General features: G+C 37.0%; 1 protein-coding gene across 1 annotated transcript in view; it reads left to right on the top strand.

Annotated features, from left to right (window-relative positions):
* The window catches only part of LOC140756898 (putative fatty acyl-CoA reductase CG5065), a 45,497-nt gene that overhangs the window by 16,291 nt on the left and 10,795 nt on the right, over positions 1-18,411 (top strand). The window contains exons 2-5 of the mRNA XM_073092436.1: positions 14,085-14,292; positions 15,455-15,612; positions 16,300-16,390; positions 17,355-17,500. Of these exons, the coding sequence (XP_072948537.1) occupies positions 14,095-14,292; positions 15,455-15,612; positions 16,300-16,390; positions 17,355-17,500 (593 nt within the window). The 5' untranslated portion in view covers positions 14,085-14,094. The remainder of the gene's footprint in view (positions 1-14,084; positions 14,293-15,454; positions 15,613-16,299; positions 16,391-17,354; positions 17,501-18,411) is intronic.

Raw genomic sequence — 18,411 nt, 5'->3', positions numbered from 1 at the left:
TTAAATGACAAATCTATATAATAATCATTGTTATCCAATATTAATTATTTTCCATTACAATTTAATTCAAATGACTAATAATAATCATTATATTTCTATTGTTGTAATTAATATTTTATATTGTCTGCTACTAATATTTTATTGCACAATTATTGTATGCCCACCTGCGGCGGGAATATGTTGTACTCAAAATACTATGTTTGTACCATGTACCATGTACCCATATTCCACAATAAATTATATTTGATTTGAAAAAAAAAAAACTTTATCACAAAATCTCTGACCGTGCACGCGTATAAAGGTACCAGAAGTTTTTGCTTCACTTATAAAGTATAGATATAAATTATATATATGAAAAGTGATTGTTGACGTCCGTGTGCCGCAGTGTATCCTTACCAAAACGATCACTTGACTTTCAAATATTAGATGACAGATGAATGTTATAAGGTAATGAACATTTGTTTCCTAGTCTATAATTGATCCTTCAATGCGCCTATCTAAGATTGCTATGCGTGTTGTGTTCATACGTAATTAAAATTATAAAAAGACTAATTTTAAGATCTTTAAAAACGGCTGTATTTTTAACCGACTTCAAAAAGGAGGTGGTTATTCGGCCGGTATCTTTTTTTTTTATGTATGTACATGAATTATTCCGCCGTTAGTGGACCGATTTTAATAATTATTTTTTTATTATTTCGCTTAGTACATATTTCTGAAGTCGGCGCTCATTTTAGACACGCTGTTTACATCGTTATCCAACAAAATATTTTGAGCGCCGACTTCAGAAATATGTACTAAACCAACATTTATTTCAATTATTTTTTACTTTGTAGTGACATAGAAGTCGGTTGTATTTTTTTGTAATTATGTTGTTAAGATCCATTAAATAAATAAATAATCTGTCATTATTATGCATGTTAGTAATATTATAATCATTTATTCATCATTAAATGTTAACCATTTTTTGCCTAGCAAATTACGAAATTCGAAAATTGTTATCTAGAAAAATTATCGCAATACGAACTGTAGAAAAAAATCGTTAAAATTTATTATTATTTTAAAGGTAAGTAAAAAAATATATTTTACCATTTTTGTCTAAAATTATTTTCAAATTTTGAATTACAGTAGGCAAAAATTGATTAAGATTGATTATTTTTTGTGTAATAAAAGTTAATACAATTTTTGATAAATATGTTCTACAATAATTATCAAATTTTGAATTGTGTTGGGCAAAAATTGGTCCAGATTTATTATTAGATAATACTATATAGGGGTCATATACGTTGAAAATCTATTATTTAACTTTTTGATTTTTTTTCTTGTAAAAAAATTCTAATATCTATCCATTACAGTTCAAGACATAATGGACACAATAATAGGCCCTATTTTTATTTATTGCGTACGGAAGCTTCTTTAAAAAAACGGCGGAAACTTAGTTGCCAAGAAATAAGACTGCCTATTTATTGAATTGAATATTTTGTCTACCAAAGATTGTCATTTGACAATTACATAGATAGATTGAATATTAACCACGGGCATAGATTGAATATTAATAATAGGTATAAATGCAAGCGAAACCACACCACGTAGCTAGTTCACATTAATTTAGAACAATCCTTTTAATTAAAAACAATTACATAATCTTTGCCTATTACATATGATTCTCACGGCCTACAAACTTCAACTAATTAGTATTGTTTGGATGAAATCATTATCTGCACTAGTTTCTTGCACTTGCATAAGAGTTTTGAAGGTGGTGGAAACCTCGTGGTTCGTGGTGTGCCTAATAATAGCAGTGTTAAGCGCTGCTGTGTTCTGGTTTGAAGAGTAACGGAGACATAGTGTTCTGAGGCAAACCAGTTTAGTCCTTAGGGATAGATCTCCTTCTTCTCCATAACGAAACACCTTCTGAAGTGGTGGTAGTTGTATTGACATTCAAAAAGTGCTCTGTAAAGAACCTATTTTGAATTAAAAAAAATGATTTAATTTTGATTTAGAAGCTCATCTGTGGTCAACTTCATGTAGGAGGACGATGACGATAGACGAGCTTGCAGTCCACCTGATGATAAGTGGCTACTGGCGGCCACGGACAGTAATCATCATCATCATCGTCATCAGATAATCAATCTGTAATCAATCCCAGATAAGATTAGATCCTTACCTGAGTTAGGCCACGATTTCACTATCCCTGAGGACTAAGCTGGAATACCTAGTAAGTATGTCTTCCTTATCACACCCTTCAAACCACAACACAGCATTTAACACTGCTATACCAGATACACTGTTATACCAGAAATAGGTGTGCCAGTGGTGTCGAATCACTGAGTGTTCCACATTTTAAGATGCTCGCCTCATTTCCAAGACATCCACATTCTTCCACGGAAACGCAGATATGCTTCCCTCTAGAAATAGGTGTGTAGATCATGTCGTAATTCCTATAACCGGAAGATTAATTCAGACAATGAGATGATAATTTAGTTAGGATACGTTGAATAAATCCTATTGTTACCAAGGACAGTATAAGCGTGATCTGCATAATAAATTGTTTGAATCTAAGATCAGATATAGGAAGCTATAGCAATGAAGTAACTTGCTTGTGTGAGCAATACTACTTAAATGATAAACCCGCATCATATGACAACCAGCTGCATCATCAATAATTAATTATCTGTATAGTCCGCGCCAGACTGCTAGTCCGCTCCGAATATAGAAACGAGTCGCGTCGTAAAAGCAAATTGCAGATATTAGCGGGATGAACTCTGCGCAGAACAGGTTAGCTAAGTTAGTGTGTCCTTACGTTACGGAGTATATGCTAACTAAACCTGCGCGCAACAACTTCAAAGCGGACTAGAAGTTTGGTGCGGACTATACCACTTAACACACGGCGTGTTCCGAGCGTGTAATATCGTACAACGTAACCACTCAGCAGAGATTCTTTGTATTGCAATCGGTATTTGTATTGTATGTGATGTGTTATATTAGCAGCACTTAACACACGACGGCGTGTTCCGAGCGTGTAATATCGTACAACGTAACCACTCAGCAGATATTCTTTGTATTGCAATCGGTATTTGTATTGTATGTGATGTGTTATATTAGCAGCACTTAACACACGACGGCGTGTTCCGAGCGTGTAATGTCGTACAACGTAACGCAGCAGAGATTCTTTGTATTGCAATCGGTATTTGTATTGTATGTGATGTACTATTATATTAGCAGCACTTAACACACGACGGCGTGTTCCGAGCGTTTAATATCGTACAACGTAACTCAGCAGAGAGTCTTTGTATTGCAATCGGTATTTGTATTGTATGTGATGTGTTATATTAGCAGCACTTAACACACGGCGTGTTCCGAGCGTTTAATATCGTACAACGTAACTCAGCAGAGATTCTTTGTATTGCAATCGGTGTTTGTATTGTATGTGATGTGTTATATTAGCAGCACTTAACACACGACGGCGTGTTCCGAGCGTTTAATATCGTACAACGTAACCCAGCAGAGATTCTTTGTATTGCAATCGGTATTTGTATTGTATGTGATGTGATATATTAGCAGCACTTAACACACGGCGTGTTCCGAGCGTTTAATATCGTACAACGTAACCACTCAGCAGAGATTCTTTGTATTGCAATCGGTATTTGTATTGTATGTGATGTGATATATTAGCAGCACTTAACACACGACGGCGTGTTCCGAGCGTGTAATATCGTACAACGTAACCACTCAGCAGAGATTCTTTGTATTGCAATCGGTATTTGTATTGTATGTGCGTAAAATTCTAAATGCGTATAATGATACGTATGCGGATAATTTGACTATAATTCGTGATCTACGTGACTACGGAAGGTAATGTTTTTTGGGCATATATATGAATGTAGTGTGTTGATGTAATATATTTAGTGTTTTGTGTAAGAGCAGTTATTCCGTAACGTCCATTATTATTAAACAATCTATTAAAATTTTGTCAATTTCTGGTATAAAGTAATTGTCAAATGTAGATAGGCAAAACATTGGATTGATTTTTGATAATGGGTGTAAGATTATATAGTTGTATCGTAAATGATAACCATAACTATATTTTTATTGGTAATTCTTAAATAAATTAATGTCTCATTCTTTGTCTCGCCCTATACCTCAAACTCCTTAAGGTGAGGTGAGATGTCTTTTTTATTTTTGAGCCTAAAGATAAAGCAGACCTACCTGATGGAAAGCAGTCACTGTCGCCTATGGACAAACACCAGAGGAGTCGCCAATGCTTAGTTTTGAAGGAGAGTTCTTTTTGCACCTTTTTGATGAGCCCCATGTCATAGCGCCCCGGGAATACCTCAGGAGTTCATTCCACATCTTGCACGTTCGTGGCAAGAACGTCCGTGTAAACTAGAAGGTGGTAGAACCCTTTGTGGTTCGACTCCGGCGGCACCACCGCCACACCTATTTCTACCTAATAACAGCAGTGTTTAGGAGCTGCTGTGTTCCGGTTTGAAGGGTGTGGTAAGGGAGACAGACTTTTCCGAGGCGTTCCAGCTTAGTCCTCAGAGGTAGCGGCGCATCTGTGGCCGACCTCAGGTAGGAATATCTTATCTTATCTGGGGTCGATTACAAATGTCCATGAGCGGTAGTAGCCACTTACCATCAGGTGGACTGCATGCTCGTCTGCTACTCTTACATTATAAAAAAAAAAAAAAACTGTGTCGTTGGATTCGTCTAAATTGTGAGAGTAACAGGCTATATTTCTAGTCAGGTTTTTTATCAGAATTTTCTAGTTTTTCTCATGTTTTTATTGTTTTAAGTCATGACGTAGATTTAAATAAATACTCGTATAAATATAACGATGATTCGTTTGTCTAACGCTAATTTATATTCATTTACTCAATATATTTGTAAATGGCATCTATATATACATTAGTGTGCATGTTTGTCTACGTTGTTTATTACCCGGATATTTTATAAGATCAGTTGCAAAGGAGCTGCAGTAGCACTACCATGAGTTGGCATAGAAACGCCACTATATAAATTGTAAATAGAAAACTATTGTCATTTTGCTAGTGAATAACATAACTACTATCGTTACGGTATTTCTTGACAACGGCTGTCAAATTAATGACTCATGGGACCGAATTTGTATGGCAATAGATCATAATGACATTCGCTAGCGATTTGATTTCGATAGGTTTTTTACGTATCGAGTTACGCCACTACGGATTTTAGTTCTACGAGTAACCACCAGAGGCGCTGTACAATTTTTCATACATTTATTTTACGCAGTCGCTAGCGAGTAATACTTTTGTAAACTCATAGTAGTGCTACTGTTCACCTGATAGTTTCACTGACAATTTAGTGTCACTCGATTCGTATTGTATCGATACTTTGGGATTGCAATACTATCTTCCGTTACTGATAATCAATCTATCCAATGTTTTGTTTACCAAAGATTGACATTTGATGATCTCTTCATATGTAGTAGACATTGTTATTTTGTTGGTCTTTTGTAAGTAAGAAAAGGTAGATTGATTGTTAATATCGAATTGTATCAATCCAGATATCGATTTACTGACATCTGAAACCAACTCAATATAAAACAGGTTCTACCTGAAACCGATCAGCATTGCCACTCCTGAGGACTAAGGTATCCTCATAAGTAAGTCAATCATCCACACCTTTGGTTCAACTCCGGCGGCACCACCGCCACACCTATTTCTACCTCATAACAGCAGTGTTAAGCACTGTTATTTCCATGGGCTAGCAGTGATAGCCTAGTGGTTAAGATCTCGGGCTCTCGATCGAGGGGTCCGAGGTTCAAATCCCTGGCAGGCACCTATGTTTTCAAAGTTATGTGCTTATTATAAATTATTTATCACTTGCTAGACGGTGAAGGAAAACATCGTGAGGAAACCTGCATACCTGAGAGATTTATAAAAAACTCAAAGATATGTGAAGTCTACCAATACGCACTTGTCTAGCGCGGTGGACTATGGCCTAATATATAATATGGCCTTCTCATTTTGAGAGGTGACCCGTGCTCAGCAGTGGGACAGTAATGGGTTGATGATGATGATTTCCATGGGCGGCAGTAGCCACTTACCACCAGGTGGACTGCATGCTCGTCTGCTACTCCTATATAAAAAACCCTTCCACTGAAACGCAGTATCTACTTCATAGTAAAATTATTTTAAGGCCGTCGACCATAAAACTATTTACATACTTAATATATGACACAACAACATTAGTTTGAGAAAAATTAGCATAAAAATATATTAAAACTTATATCTGCCTACTATGCATTTATATTTAAAAACAAAAACGTCTGTCTATCTGTTTGTGAGTAACAAAAAACTATTGAAATTTTATGTTTTTTGATTACGTCATCATCTTCAACCCATTACTGTCCCACTGCTGGGTACGAGTCTCCTGACAGAATGGGAAGTCATTAAAATAAATAAACGCTTTCTATACTCACAGCCCCACACTAGGATTCCCTGTACCGTGGGTGCCATGAACACACACAGAGACAATACATAAACACCTAGACTCAGAAGAGATATCTAAATTCATCATTCAGATCTGTCTGGCCGGGGATCGAACCCGAAAACCCCCTTTGCGCGTCGGACTAGTATGGTAACCGCTCCGCTACGCGCGTCATCATTCGTCATAGTCCACTTATTGTGTTTTATTATAATTATAATAATAATAATACATTTATTTCAGACTTTGGCATCCATATGTCGTTAGTGTGTTAGTAACAGTTGTACTTATATTATGTTCGTACTAGTTTAAAGTTTTAAAGAAAATAATATAACATACTAACATACATAAAACTGAAAATTCGTACCCTCAACTTTGCTAAAGATCATCACTTGATCAAATGCATAGTTTACGATTCAATCCTTACTAAAATAATCGATGTTTTGGGTTCAAAAGATCCCCAGTTCCCGTGGGATTTCCGGGATAAATCTATCCTATGTCCTTTCTCGGGTCTCAGACTATCCTTGTACAAAATTTCATTAAAATCGGTTCATTGGTTTGGGTGTGAAGAAGAGACAACCAGACAGACAGACAGAGTTACTTTCGGATTTGTAATATGAGTAAGGATTGTTAGTTATCTTAGACTAATGGCTATCTCCATACAGTGCCTGTGAATGGAGCAGTCCGGTCTAGCGGCAATGGGCGGCGGTTTTTATATTCTCATGCTTGTTTCTCACGTTTTTCTTGACCGTTTAAGCATATGATAATTAATTTCTAATACGTATAATACAGCAGCCTACAGTCGGCACAATTTAATAGGCATTTTGACACATGCCATCGCTAGGCATTAAGCATTTGATATACAGATCAATAACCAAAGAAACCGAGTTTTAAGACAAATCGATTACAACCCCATATCGTATTGTATACATTATTTAATATTTTGTAAACAGAATATTTATTTAATATTTTTCTAAATCATCTAAATATTTAATAAAAATGAGAAAATAAAATAAATTCTAGTGTTCACTAAAAACTTAATCATGTTTAGAAGATTAAATAAGGCATCGCTTGTAAACTGTATTTTTTTTAGTTGTATTATTCACTAAGAAACAAAGTCTTTATTAACAATTCTAAGTTTCGATTATTTGAAAGCTAATCGATTATGGTTTCTTCCGAATGCCTTGAAGCCGCAAGGTCTAGCCGTCACGTGGTGGTAAACTGCCTACTAAAAATTTAATTTAAAACATTAATAACATTAGGATGGCATGTGTCTCGATGCTCGCCACACCGTCTGGTGTGCACGACGGTATGCGACCACACATACCGCCGTCCTTCCCGGGGTCACTAGCCGGGCGGTTCAAGCTCCCTCTCTTGCCGCCCGCAACCCCGGAAGCCCCCTTTTAGTCGCCTCGTACGACAGGCAGGGGATACCGTAGCCCTATTCTGGTCCCTGTAGGGACATGAGAGAAGACCCGCACTCAATAATGGGACAATATTGAGTTGAAGACAATTAAAACAATAATCTGATTTCATAAAGTCTTAAGGATCTTATTCTTGTCTCAGAGGTCTCTGACCGCAAACGGCAAATCCGTGTGGCTCATAGCGTAAAAACAGTTTTTTTTTTTTTTTTTTTTTTAATTACCGAATCACCCCCTCAACAGGGGGATGATAGAAATTTTTAATATTTGTTCATTATTTTATTATGTTTTAAATAACATTATATTATTATGAATAAATATCAAGAATCCGGGGGGTATTTACCACCTGAGAATCTGCCCGGGCAAAGAGGGTATCCTCGAGACCCGAATTTCCTGCCCACCGCCCTTATGTTGTCATTGCCGCAATATATGTGCGCCCGGAGGGTAAGACGTCCCAGCGATAGATAGATAGTTTTTTTTATCACCCCTTCAATTCCGTCATTCATTAATTTGCTATTACCCGTAAAAACCACGGTTCATCATTCAATTTGCTTTTTATGTTCATTTATTTATGCGAATTTAAACCGCAAATAACATTTATAGTTAAATTTACATAACTGTTGTGTGTACGAATATTGATATTTGGACCGGATTTAAGTAATGAAGGAAGATAGAACCGGTATGGTTTGAAGGTACCACCGTCACACCTGTTTGAATCAGTTTAAAATTCGGTGAAAGTGCAAGGTCTCTATTCAGCCCTCGTAATAGCGCGCGTAAGAACGCGGTAGTCCACTTTTGGCGAAATTCGATTTTTGGAAAAATAGCATTAGAAGACAATTAGTTAATTTTAAATTACATTATTAAATAATATTTTTACTTTATTATTTGATGTTAAAATACTATAATAGGAAGAAAAAAATGTATTTTTATTGATAAAATCGTAACGCAGTATTTGGACTAAATTAGATAGTAATTCTTTATTTAAACGCGATTTTCTTGGAACTATAGTTTTAAAATTCCTACTTTTTTATTACGACGGCGGTATTCTAATCTGGGGTTGATTAGATGCCCATGTATGGCAATAAATAGTCATGGATCAATTGCAAGTTTTTGTTTTTTCATATTCATAAATAATCAATTATTACCAATTTTGGCCTAAGTTAAAAATTTGACAATTATTTGCCTAAAAAAAAACACAAACTTTGTTAGGCAAAAATTGATTAATAGAACCGGCCGTTATACTATAGATAAATATTTTATACAGTTTTTTTTTATAAAAAATTACCAATTATTTGCCTAAAAAAATAAGAAATTTCATAAGTGAAGGTGGTAGAACCCTTTGTGGTTCGACTCCGGCGGCACCACCGCCACAGCTATTTCTGTTATAACAGCAGTGTTAAACGCTGCTGTGTTCTGGTTTGAAGGGTGTGGTAAGGGAGACATATTTTTCGGAGGCATTCCAGCTTAGTCCTCAGGAGTAGCGGCGGTGTGGCCGACCTCAGGTAGGAATCTAATCCTATCTGGGGTTTATTACAGATGTACATGGGCGGCAGTAGCCACCTTCAAGTGGACTGCATGCTCGTCTGCTACTTCTATATAATTAAAAAAAATCGGAACATTACCTTCAACGCAAACGCGCGTGGATTGTCATTGTTAAGAGAGAGAGAGAGAACGAATAAGTCGAATCCTATACTCGGCCTGCCCCCTCTCCGAGCGCTTCGCACTATAGCAAAAGTGTCGTGAGGATTTTTCGTGACGCTCGCCTAGCCTTACCCAGCGTACCGCGCGATAAGGAACTTCGTTCCAATAAAATCTTTGCCAATGCACGTAAAATCACGGTAAAATGCTAGTATAATGTAAAATCCGTGCAATTACCCACAAGCATATAATTGCACATCATTTATAATACGCGCAAACCACTGACGCTGTAATCGAAATGAATTAGATGGAAAACCGCCATATCATCTATACTCTACACAAATAAATAAAATTGGATTGTCTGTTTGTAAAAACCAAATACAAGGTTTTTACGTTCTACATAATATGAAAGATATACGGCACGGCATGTCTGTCTGTCTGACTGCAAGTCTGTCTTTCTCTCTTGAATGAATGAATGATTTATGAAGTTCATACATAGTAATTGCATTCTGCATAATCTACCGGTTGATCAGGTGTACAAATCTTTATTTTGTTTTATTCTTATAAATAAACATTTCATAATAGTCCATTACAATGAAGATTTTATTGTCAATATAATTACATATAGCTCGGTAAATTTAGATATAAAAATAGTGATCAAATAACAAAAAATCCGAAAAAAAACAAATTTCTGTTCTGTCTTTTTACCTGTATGTCTTTTTGTATGTCTTTCCCTCTTTTTGTCTGTATGTTTGTCAGTCTGTCTGTCTTTCTCTCTTTCTGTTTGTCTTGCTGTCTTCTGTTCTGTCTGTCTTTCTGTTTATTCCGCTAATCCGAAACGGTTGATCCGATTATGATGGAAGTTCATTAGCAGCTGATTTCTAACTTTTCATTTAAAAAAATAGAGTTCCATACAAATCTACGAAATCTCCTGAGCACTACTTTTAGACGCGGGTGAAACCACGGTGCATATCTTGTTAACAATAATATACTTAAACGTCTAACTCAGTAATTGAAATGAGTAACATGGAAAAACAGCATATTACAATGTTATAAAAACATTATTTCGTTTTAACTACGGTTCTTTCCCTACAACTGGTTCATCAATCTTTATGGTTCGACTATGGCACCACCGTCACACCTATTTCTGGCTGATAACAGTTTAAAACGCTACTGTGTTCTGGTTTGAAGTGTGGTAAGGGAGACATACTTGATGGCATTCAAGCTTAGTCCTCAAGGGTAGCGGTGCTGTTCTCGTTTGAAGTCTGGTAAGAGACATTCGTGACGTCATTCAAGCTTAGTCCTCAAGGGTAGCGGCGCATCTGTAACCGACCTTAGGTTATCTTACCTGGGGTGGATTTCAGATGTCCATGGGTGTAGTCACTTACCATCAGGTGGACTGCATGCTCGTCTGCAACTAATACTAATTACTAATCTATACTGAGTATATTCTTATGTAGACTCTTCTTCAGTATGGTTCATCATCATCATCATCAACCCATTACTGTCCCACTGGGCACGGGTCTCCTCTCAGAATGAGAAGGATTAGGCCATAGTCCACCGCGTTTGCCAAGTACATGTTGATAGACTTCACATACCTTTGAAAACAATTTTTTTCAAGATTGCTCAGGTATGCAGGTTTCCTCGCGATGTGTTCGTTCAACGTTTTAGCAAATGATAATTAATTTGTAATACGCACATAAATTTCAAATTTTAAAATTTTGGATTTGAACCTCGGACCCCTCGATCACGTGCCGAGTTTCTGTCCCACTAGGCTAACACTGCCATTTTGCTACAATCATATAAAAATGTCTGTCTGTCTGTCCGTCAGTATAATTAGCATTAGTAAGATATCTTAGGAAAGAAGTCCTTGACATTATATTCGAGCTATGATTTTATTGCTTCTACAACACGAATACAAAATGATTCATTAGACTATGCGATTGTGCGACTATTTAGTCGCTAAGTCGTAAACACTGCATGTTTAGTTGTTAGTTGTGTAATTTTATAAGTCATTCTGATTATGATTGCTAACTTGTATATAAGACATTGTTATGCAGGAAGTTATCAATTATGACTTATTAATTGGTCAATTTTATTACTACAGTTGACTTATAGGTATGACTTAAGGTAAACAAAATAATGATGCAATATTAAAATAAAACTTTCCTGAACTAGTAGGTAGGTCCCCTGAAGTCGGCTACAGATTCTTTCCTACCAGAAAACTAAGTTGGAACGCCTCAGAAAAGTATTTCGCCTTTGCGACACAAATTACAGAACTATTATTTTTTTTTTATAATATAAGAGTAGCAGACGAACATGGAGTCCACCTGATGGTAAGTGGCTACTGCCGCCCATGGACATCTGTAATCAACCCCAGATAGGATTAGGTATTCCTACCTGAGGTCGGCCACAGATGCGCCGCTACTCCTCAGGACTAAGCTAGAACGCCTCGGAAAAATCTGTCTCCCTTACCACACCCTTCAAACCGGAACACAGCAGCGCCTAACACTGCTGTTGTTAGGTAGAAATAGGTGTGGCGGTGGTGCCGCCGTAGTCGAACCACAAAGGGTACCAGGGTTTAAAATTCATTATACATTAAGAACAAAGTTAGACGCACTTACATTTTTTTTTTCGCATGTTAGGAAATGGTACACATTAAGAAATAATGAAAATAATTACAACAATTTTTTAAACTTTTACTCATAGTACTAACATCAAACATGATTTGAAAAATTGTCTTTTAGAAAAATAAACTGTCCTGGTTCTGTTCCTGTTAGGGACATGGTTTATACGTTAACAGTTGAATCTAAGCCGTGATAGCCTAGTGGTTTAGAGAATCAGCCTCTCGCTCGAAGGGTCCGAGGTTCAAATCCCACACACCTCTCATTTTTTGAAGTTATGTGCGTATTAGAAATTAATTATCACTTGCTAAACGGTGAAGGAAAACATCTTAAAAAAAGTTTTCAAAGGTATGTGAAATCTACCAATTCGCACTTGACCAGCGCGGTGGACTATGACCTAATCCTTCTCATTATGTGAGGAGGCCCGTGTCCAGCAGTGGGACAGTAATGGGTTGATGACGATTATGATGTCGAATCTTATAGCACACGCTCGCGTTACGAAGTAATATTTTCATCCCCTATTTTATCTCCTTGGGGGTAGAATTGATCAAAATCCTTTCTTAGTGGATGCCTGCGTCATAACATCTACCTGCATGCCAAATTTCAGCCCGATCCGTCCAGTGGTTTGGGCTGTGCGTTGATAGATCACTATGTCAGTCAGTCACCTTTGAGTTATATATATTTAGAAGATGGTCGTTAAAACAAGCATTTTTTAATTCTCGGAATATTTTGAAGTGGATCCAAGTTAGGTACGACCTTAACCGATAAATGGATGAAATTAACCCATTTTGGAAAAAAAACTGTTATTACGCTATCTAATAGTGTCGGTTATAAGGATTAAACTGCAAATTAATGTATCACAAAAAAGGGTCATATTAAAATTTAAGGAATTTTTTTTTCAAAACATCCTTACACTAATCATTTTTTTAATTTCAACTACTTATACTTTGGGGAAGTTTTTTATGCAATTGCGTCAATTTTTTAACAAATTAAACTTGATAAAAAATTGTTTTTATCCATTAATCGGATATTTGAAGGTCGTCTCTTAGGTATTTACGTATAACTACAAATACTTGCCGTTTTAAATCTAGAACCCTTTGTGGTTCGACTCCGGCGGCACCACCGCCACACCTATTTCTGTTATAACAGCAGTGTTAAGCGCTGTGTTCTGGTTTGAAGTGTGGTAAGAGACATACTTTTCCGAGGCGTTCCAGCTTAGTCATTAGCGTAGCGCATTTCTAGCCGAAATCAGGTAAGAAAGTAATTTATATGGAGTTGATTACAGATGTCCATGGGCGGGAGTAGCCACTTACCATCAGGTGGACTGCATGCTCGTCTGCTATTCCTATATTTTAAAAAACACAAAGTTATATATTAATTACTAATCTATTCTAAGTATATTATTATGTACACTCTTATGTGCATTCGTTATATAATATATGACGTTTACTTATAAATAATGAAATGAATTAATTATATTTATCATTTAAATGTATATGGCAATGCCAATAGATATGTGTATAAAATTTGTATTTTAATAAATTTAAGTAATTAAAAATGGCCGCCGATGAGTGTCAAGAAAAATAGTTTTAAGTAGTCTAAGCAAGCCTAAATTGACATTAGGATACTCATAACATTATATTTAAAAGCTTTCTGCACTCACAGCTCCACACTAGGATTCCCTGTATCGTTGGTGCTATGGACACACAGACACGAATACAGAAACACCCAGACCCAGAAATCTGTTTTCATTTAGATATCTTTCTAGCCGGGGATCGAAACCGACACCCTTTGCTTATTTATTTTTGTATATTTGATTGTAATGATAATTATTATATATATATTGCGTATATAATTATATTATTTTATTATTCTTTATTACACCTAATTCACTGTACATTATGTGGTAAATAATATAATTATTATTTCTTAACAGATAAGCGACAATGGCGTCATCTGTCGGGGTAGCGGATTACTACGCGGGGAAAACCATTTTCATCACGGGCGCTACAGGATTCATGGGGAAAGTTCTTGTTGAAAAGTTACTGAGATGCTGCCCAGAGGTTAAGAAAATATATCTTCTCATGCGACCAAAGAAAGGACAAGGGACGAAAGAGCGATTGGATGATTTCGTAAATTGTCGGGTAAGTGGATAAAGCGCCATCTATTACGGAGAAAGCGCAAATTTTTAATTATTTTTCTTTTTCATACAAAAAGAAGTCAATAAGTATTTTGAAATCAATATTATAATAATTTAATATATTTTAATACACACACTAGCTGACCCGGCAAACGTGTTGCCATATAAATAAAAAAGGGTTAAGGGTGAACAACCCTTATCACTTAGGGGTATGAAAAATAGTAGCCGATTGTCAGACCTACTGAATATGCATATTAAATTTGGTGAATATCGGTTAAGCCGTTTCGGAGGAGTACGGTAACTAACATTGTAACACGAGAATTTTATATATAAAATTAATACATTATTTACTTTTTTATGTTTACATGACAGTTGAAACTATTTTCCTGATTTAAAACAAATTGACGTACAATAGTATTTTTTTGTTGTAATATTGTCTGGAGGCCGTTGAATGTACATTTGAAGTATACCTTAGTCTTTGATAGTGTCAACGCAGCTGTGAGGTGATAAGAACCTGTTCTATATAGAGTTGGTCATTTACTATAACATGGACGGCATGTTCCTAAAAAAAACCGTAACCAGGCTGTGTGATAATATAGAAATAGCAGACGAGTATACAGTCCTCATAGTAGGTGGCTACTTCCGTACGGACATCTGTAATCAATCCCTGGGAGCCTACCACCATCTTTTAAAAACCATCATAGTTCATGAAAGTTTTATTTCCTCCTTAAAACAGTAAAATATTCCGTCATACACAGTTGAACAAACTTAAACCCCTATTAATGTTTGCTTATCCATTGTATAAAACCAACTGAAATTGTCATACTTTGCTTAAAAAGTTAAATTTCCTGCAAAAAAAGTAAAAGTATGATTAAAATAATATTGTTTTAAGATCTAATGCTATCTAAGGGGTTACTACCATAGTAACCCCTTAGATAGCATTAGATTCCTACCTGTCGGCCACAGTTGCGCCCTTACCCCTAAGGACTAAGCTGGAACGCCTCTGAAAAGTATAACTCCCTTACCACACCCCTCACAGAACACAACAGCACTTAACGCTGCTGTTATGACACAAAATCAGTATAGTCGTGCCGATGTCAAACCACGAAGGGTTCTACCTTCAAATATAAATTAGAAATATAACAGCTGTATTAATCTCTTTCCAGGTGTTTGATAAACTCCAGGATACTTCTCCGAAATGCTTCGACAAGCTTCGGGTAGTTCCAGGCGACATACTCTTGGAAGACCTGGGAATCTCCATCCAGGATTGGGATGAGCTGCAACGGGAGTGTCAGATCATCTTCCATTGTGCTGCTTGTGTCAGGTAAGGTTACCATACCCACTTTCAATATAGGAGTAGCAGACGAGCATGCAGTCCACCTGATGGTAAGTGGCTACTGCCGTATGGACATGTAATCAACCTCAGATAAGAGTTTCCTCCTCAACCACAGATGCGTTTGAAGATGGTAGAACCCTTTGTGGTTCGACTCCAGCGGCACCACCGCCACACCTATTTCTGTTATAACAGCAGTGTTAAGCGCTGCTGTGTTCTGGTTTGAAGTGTGGTAAGAGAGACATACTTTTCCGAGGCATTCCAGCTGTTCGCAGCGGTAGCGGCGCATCTGTGGCCGGCCTCAGGTAGGAAAATCAAATTATATCTGGAGTTGATTACAGATGTCCATGAGCGGCAGTAGTACCTTATAGTAGCATCTTACAAAAAGCACGATGGTAAGTGGCTACTGCCGCCTATGGACAAGTAATCAACCCCAGATAAGATTTCTATCTGAAGTCAGCCACAAATGTACTGACCCCTGAAGACTAAGCTCGTATGCCTCCGAAAAGTATGTCCCTTACCACACCCTTCAAACCAGAACACAGCAGCACTTAACACTGCTGTTATAACAGAAATAGGTGCGGTGGTGGTGCCGCTGGAGTCGAACTACAGAGTGTTCTACCTTCAAACAGAAACTACTATAATGTATCAAATTGTAACAAAAACGTAATTTTTCAGATTTGACATGTTCATCCGAGACGCAGTGAACATGAACACAGTGGGCACGATGAAGGTGCTGAAACTAGCTGATGGCATGAAGAATTTGGAGGTAAGATTCTGTTCATTTCATTACTAACGTGGCGACCTGAAGAGGCGGTCCTCCGGTGAGACAGATATCTAAATAATGAATAAGGATACTCGTATATGTTCTATGGGTCTAGGTGTTTGTGTAGGTATTCTATGTGTTCATGGCACACAATATAGGGAATCCTGGTGTGGGGTCAAAGTTGTTTCCTTGGGAGCAAGCAGCACAAACTTTGTCACAGGGGAAATTTGGTTAAATTAGACCACATTTTTCTAACGTGATTTAAATGTCATCATCATCATCATAATCAACTCATTATTGTCTCATTGCTGGGCACGGGTCTCCTCTCAGAAGAAGGATTAGGCCATAGTCCACCGCGCTGGCCAAGTGCGTATTGGTAGACTTCACATACCTTTGAGATATTTTTTATAAATCTCTCAGGTATGCAAGCTTCACGATGTTTTCCTTCACCGTTTAAGCAAGTGACTATTAATTACTAATACGCACAAAATAAGAGGTGCGTGCCTGGGATTTGAACCCCGGACCCCTCGATCCAGAGGCCGAGTTACTTAACCACTAGGCTATCACTGCTTTTTAAACCAATGATAGTAGCCAAACATAAGGGTTTTTTTTTAAATATAGGAGTAGCAGACGAGCATACAGTCCACCTGATGGTAAGTGGCTACTGCCGCCTATGGACATCTATAATCAACCCCAGATAGGATTAGATATTCCCACCAAAGGTCGGCCACAGATGCGCCGCTACCCCTGAGGACTAAGCTGGAACGCCTCAGAAAAGTCTGTCTCCCTTACCACACCCTTCAAACCGGAACACAGCAGCGCCTAACACTGCTGTTATTAGGTAGAAATAGGTGTGGCGGTGGTGCCGCCGGAGTCGAACCACAAAGGGTTCTACCACCTTCGACATAATTATTGTGGCAGTCACACCACAATGAGTTCCTTCAAAAGAACCTTGTGTTAATTCCAGGTGTTCCTACATGTCTCCACGTCCTACTGCCGCTGTGAGGTGGAGGTCCTGGAGGAGAGGCTGTACCCAGCAGACCACAGACCCCAGCACATCATGGACTGTGTCAAATGGATGGACGACGACCTTCTAGCTTATATGGAACCCAAGTATGTACTTTTTAGGGATCCGTAACCATAAAAACGGAACCGTAGTACTAAGAAAAACGTAAAAGAATCACGAAAAATATAAAATTTGTCAAAGGGTAAAACGGGACTCTATTACTAAACCTCCGCTGTCTGTCCGTCTGTCACAGGGCTCTGTCTCCTGAACCTTAATAGATAGACACTTGAATTTTTTACAGAGTATGCATAACGTTGGCCGGTCAACAAAAAATACTAAAAATAAAAAAGTTGAAAATAAATCGAGGTCGCCATATAAGGAACCGCTATTTCTAGACGTTTTTCCCTTTGTCGATTGAACCGTAATAGGTAGACAGTTCAAATTTTCACAATACATGTACTTCAATGGCTGTTATAATAATAAATACAAAAATTAAAAAAAAAATTTGGTGGTACGGAACCCTCCGTCTGCGAGTTCGGCTTGCACTTGGCCATTTTTTTCTTAATATAGTGTTTAATAAGTGATAACTATATAGCTATAACTGTATACACTACGTTTTTCTATTAATAATAAATATAACATAATTTAATCAAGACAACTGCAGCACACAGTGCAATATTTTTATATAAAGACAAAGATGAAAAATAATAAAATAATAATACAAACATGGAAATAAAGAAAATGACAAACTAACTAAATAAATAATAAACACGTTAACAAAACATTTAAATAATAGATATAGTTATAATGTCCTAATGCGCAGCAACAATCGGGAAAAATAAATTAAAATAAATAAATAAAATAAGTAGTGGTTTTGAAATTGGTATCTTATGCTAAGTTACGGTCTCATCATCAACCCATTACTGTCCCACTGTTGGGCACGGGTCTCCTCTCAGAATGAGAAGGATTAGGCCATAGTCCACCGCGCTGGACAAGTGCGTATTGGTAAACTTCACAT

Source organism: Epargyreus clarus, unplaced genomic scaffold (genome assembly GCF_041222505.1).
Source record: "Epargyreus clarus isolate Ecla_fem2 unplaced genomic scaffold, WU_Ecla_fem_2.2 ptg000036l, whole genome shotgun sequence".
Classification (NCBI taxonomy): Eukaryota; Metazoa; Arthropoda; class Insecta; order Lepidoptera; family Hesperiidae; genus Epargyreus; species Epargyreus clarus.
This window is presented reverse-complemented; position numbering and strand designations above follow the sequence as displayed.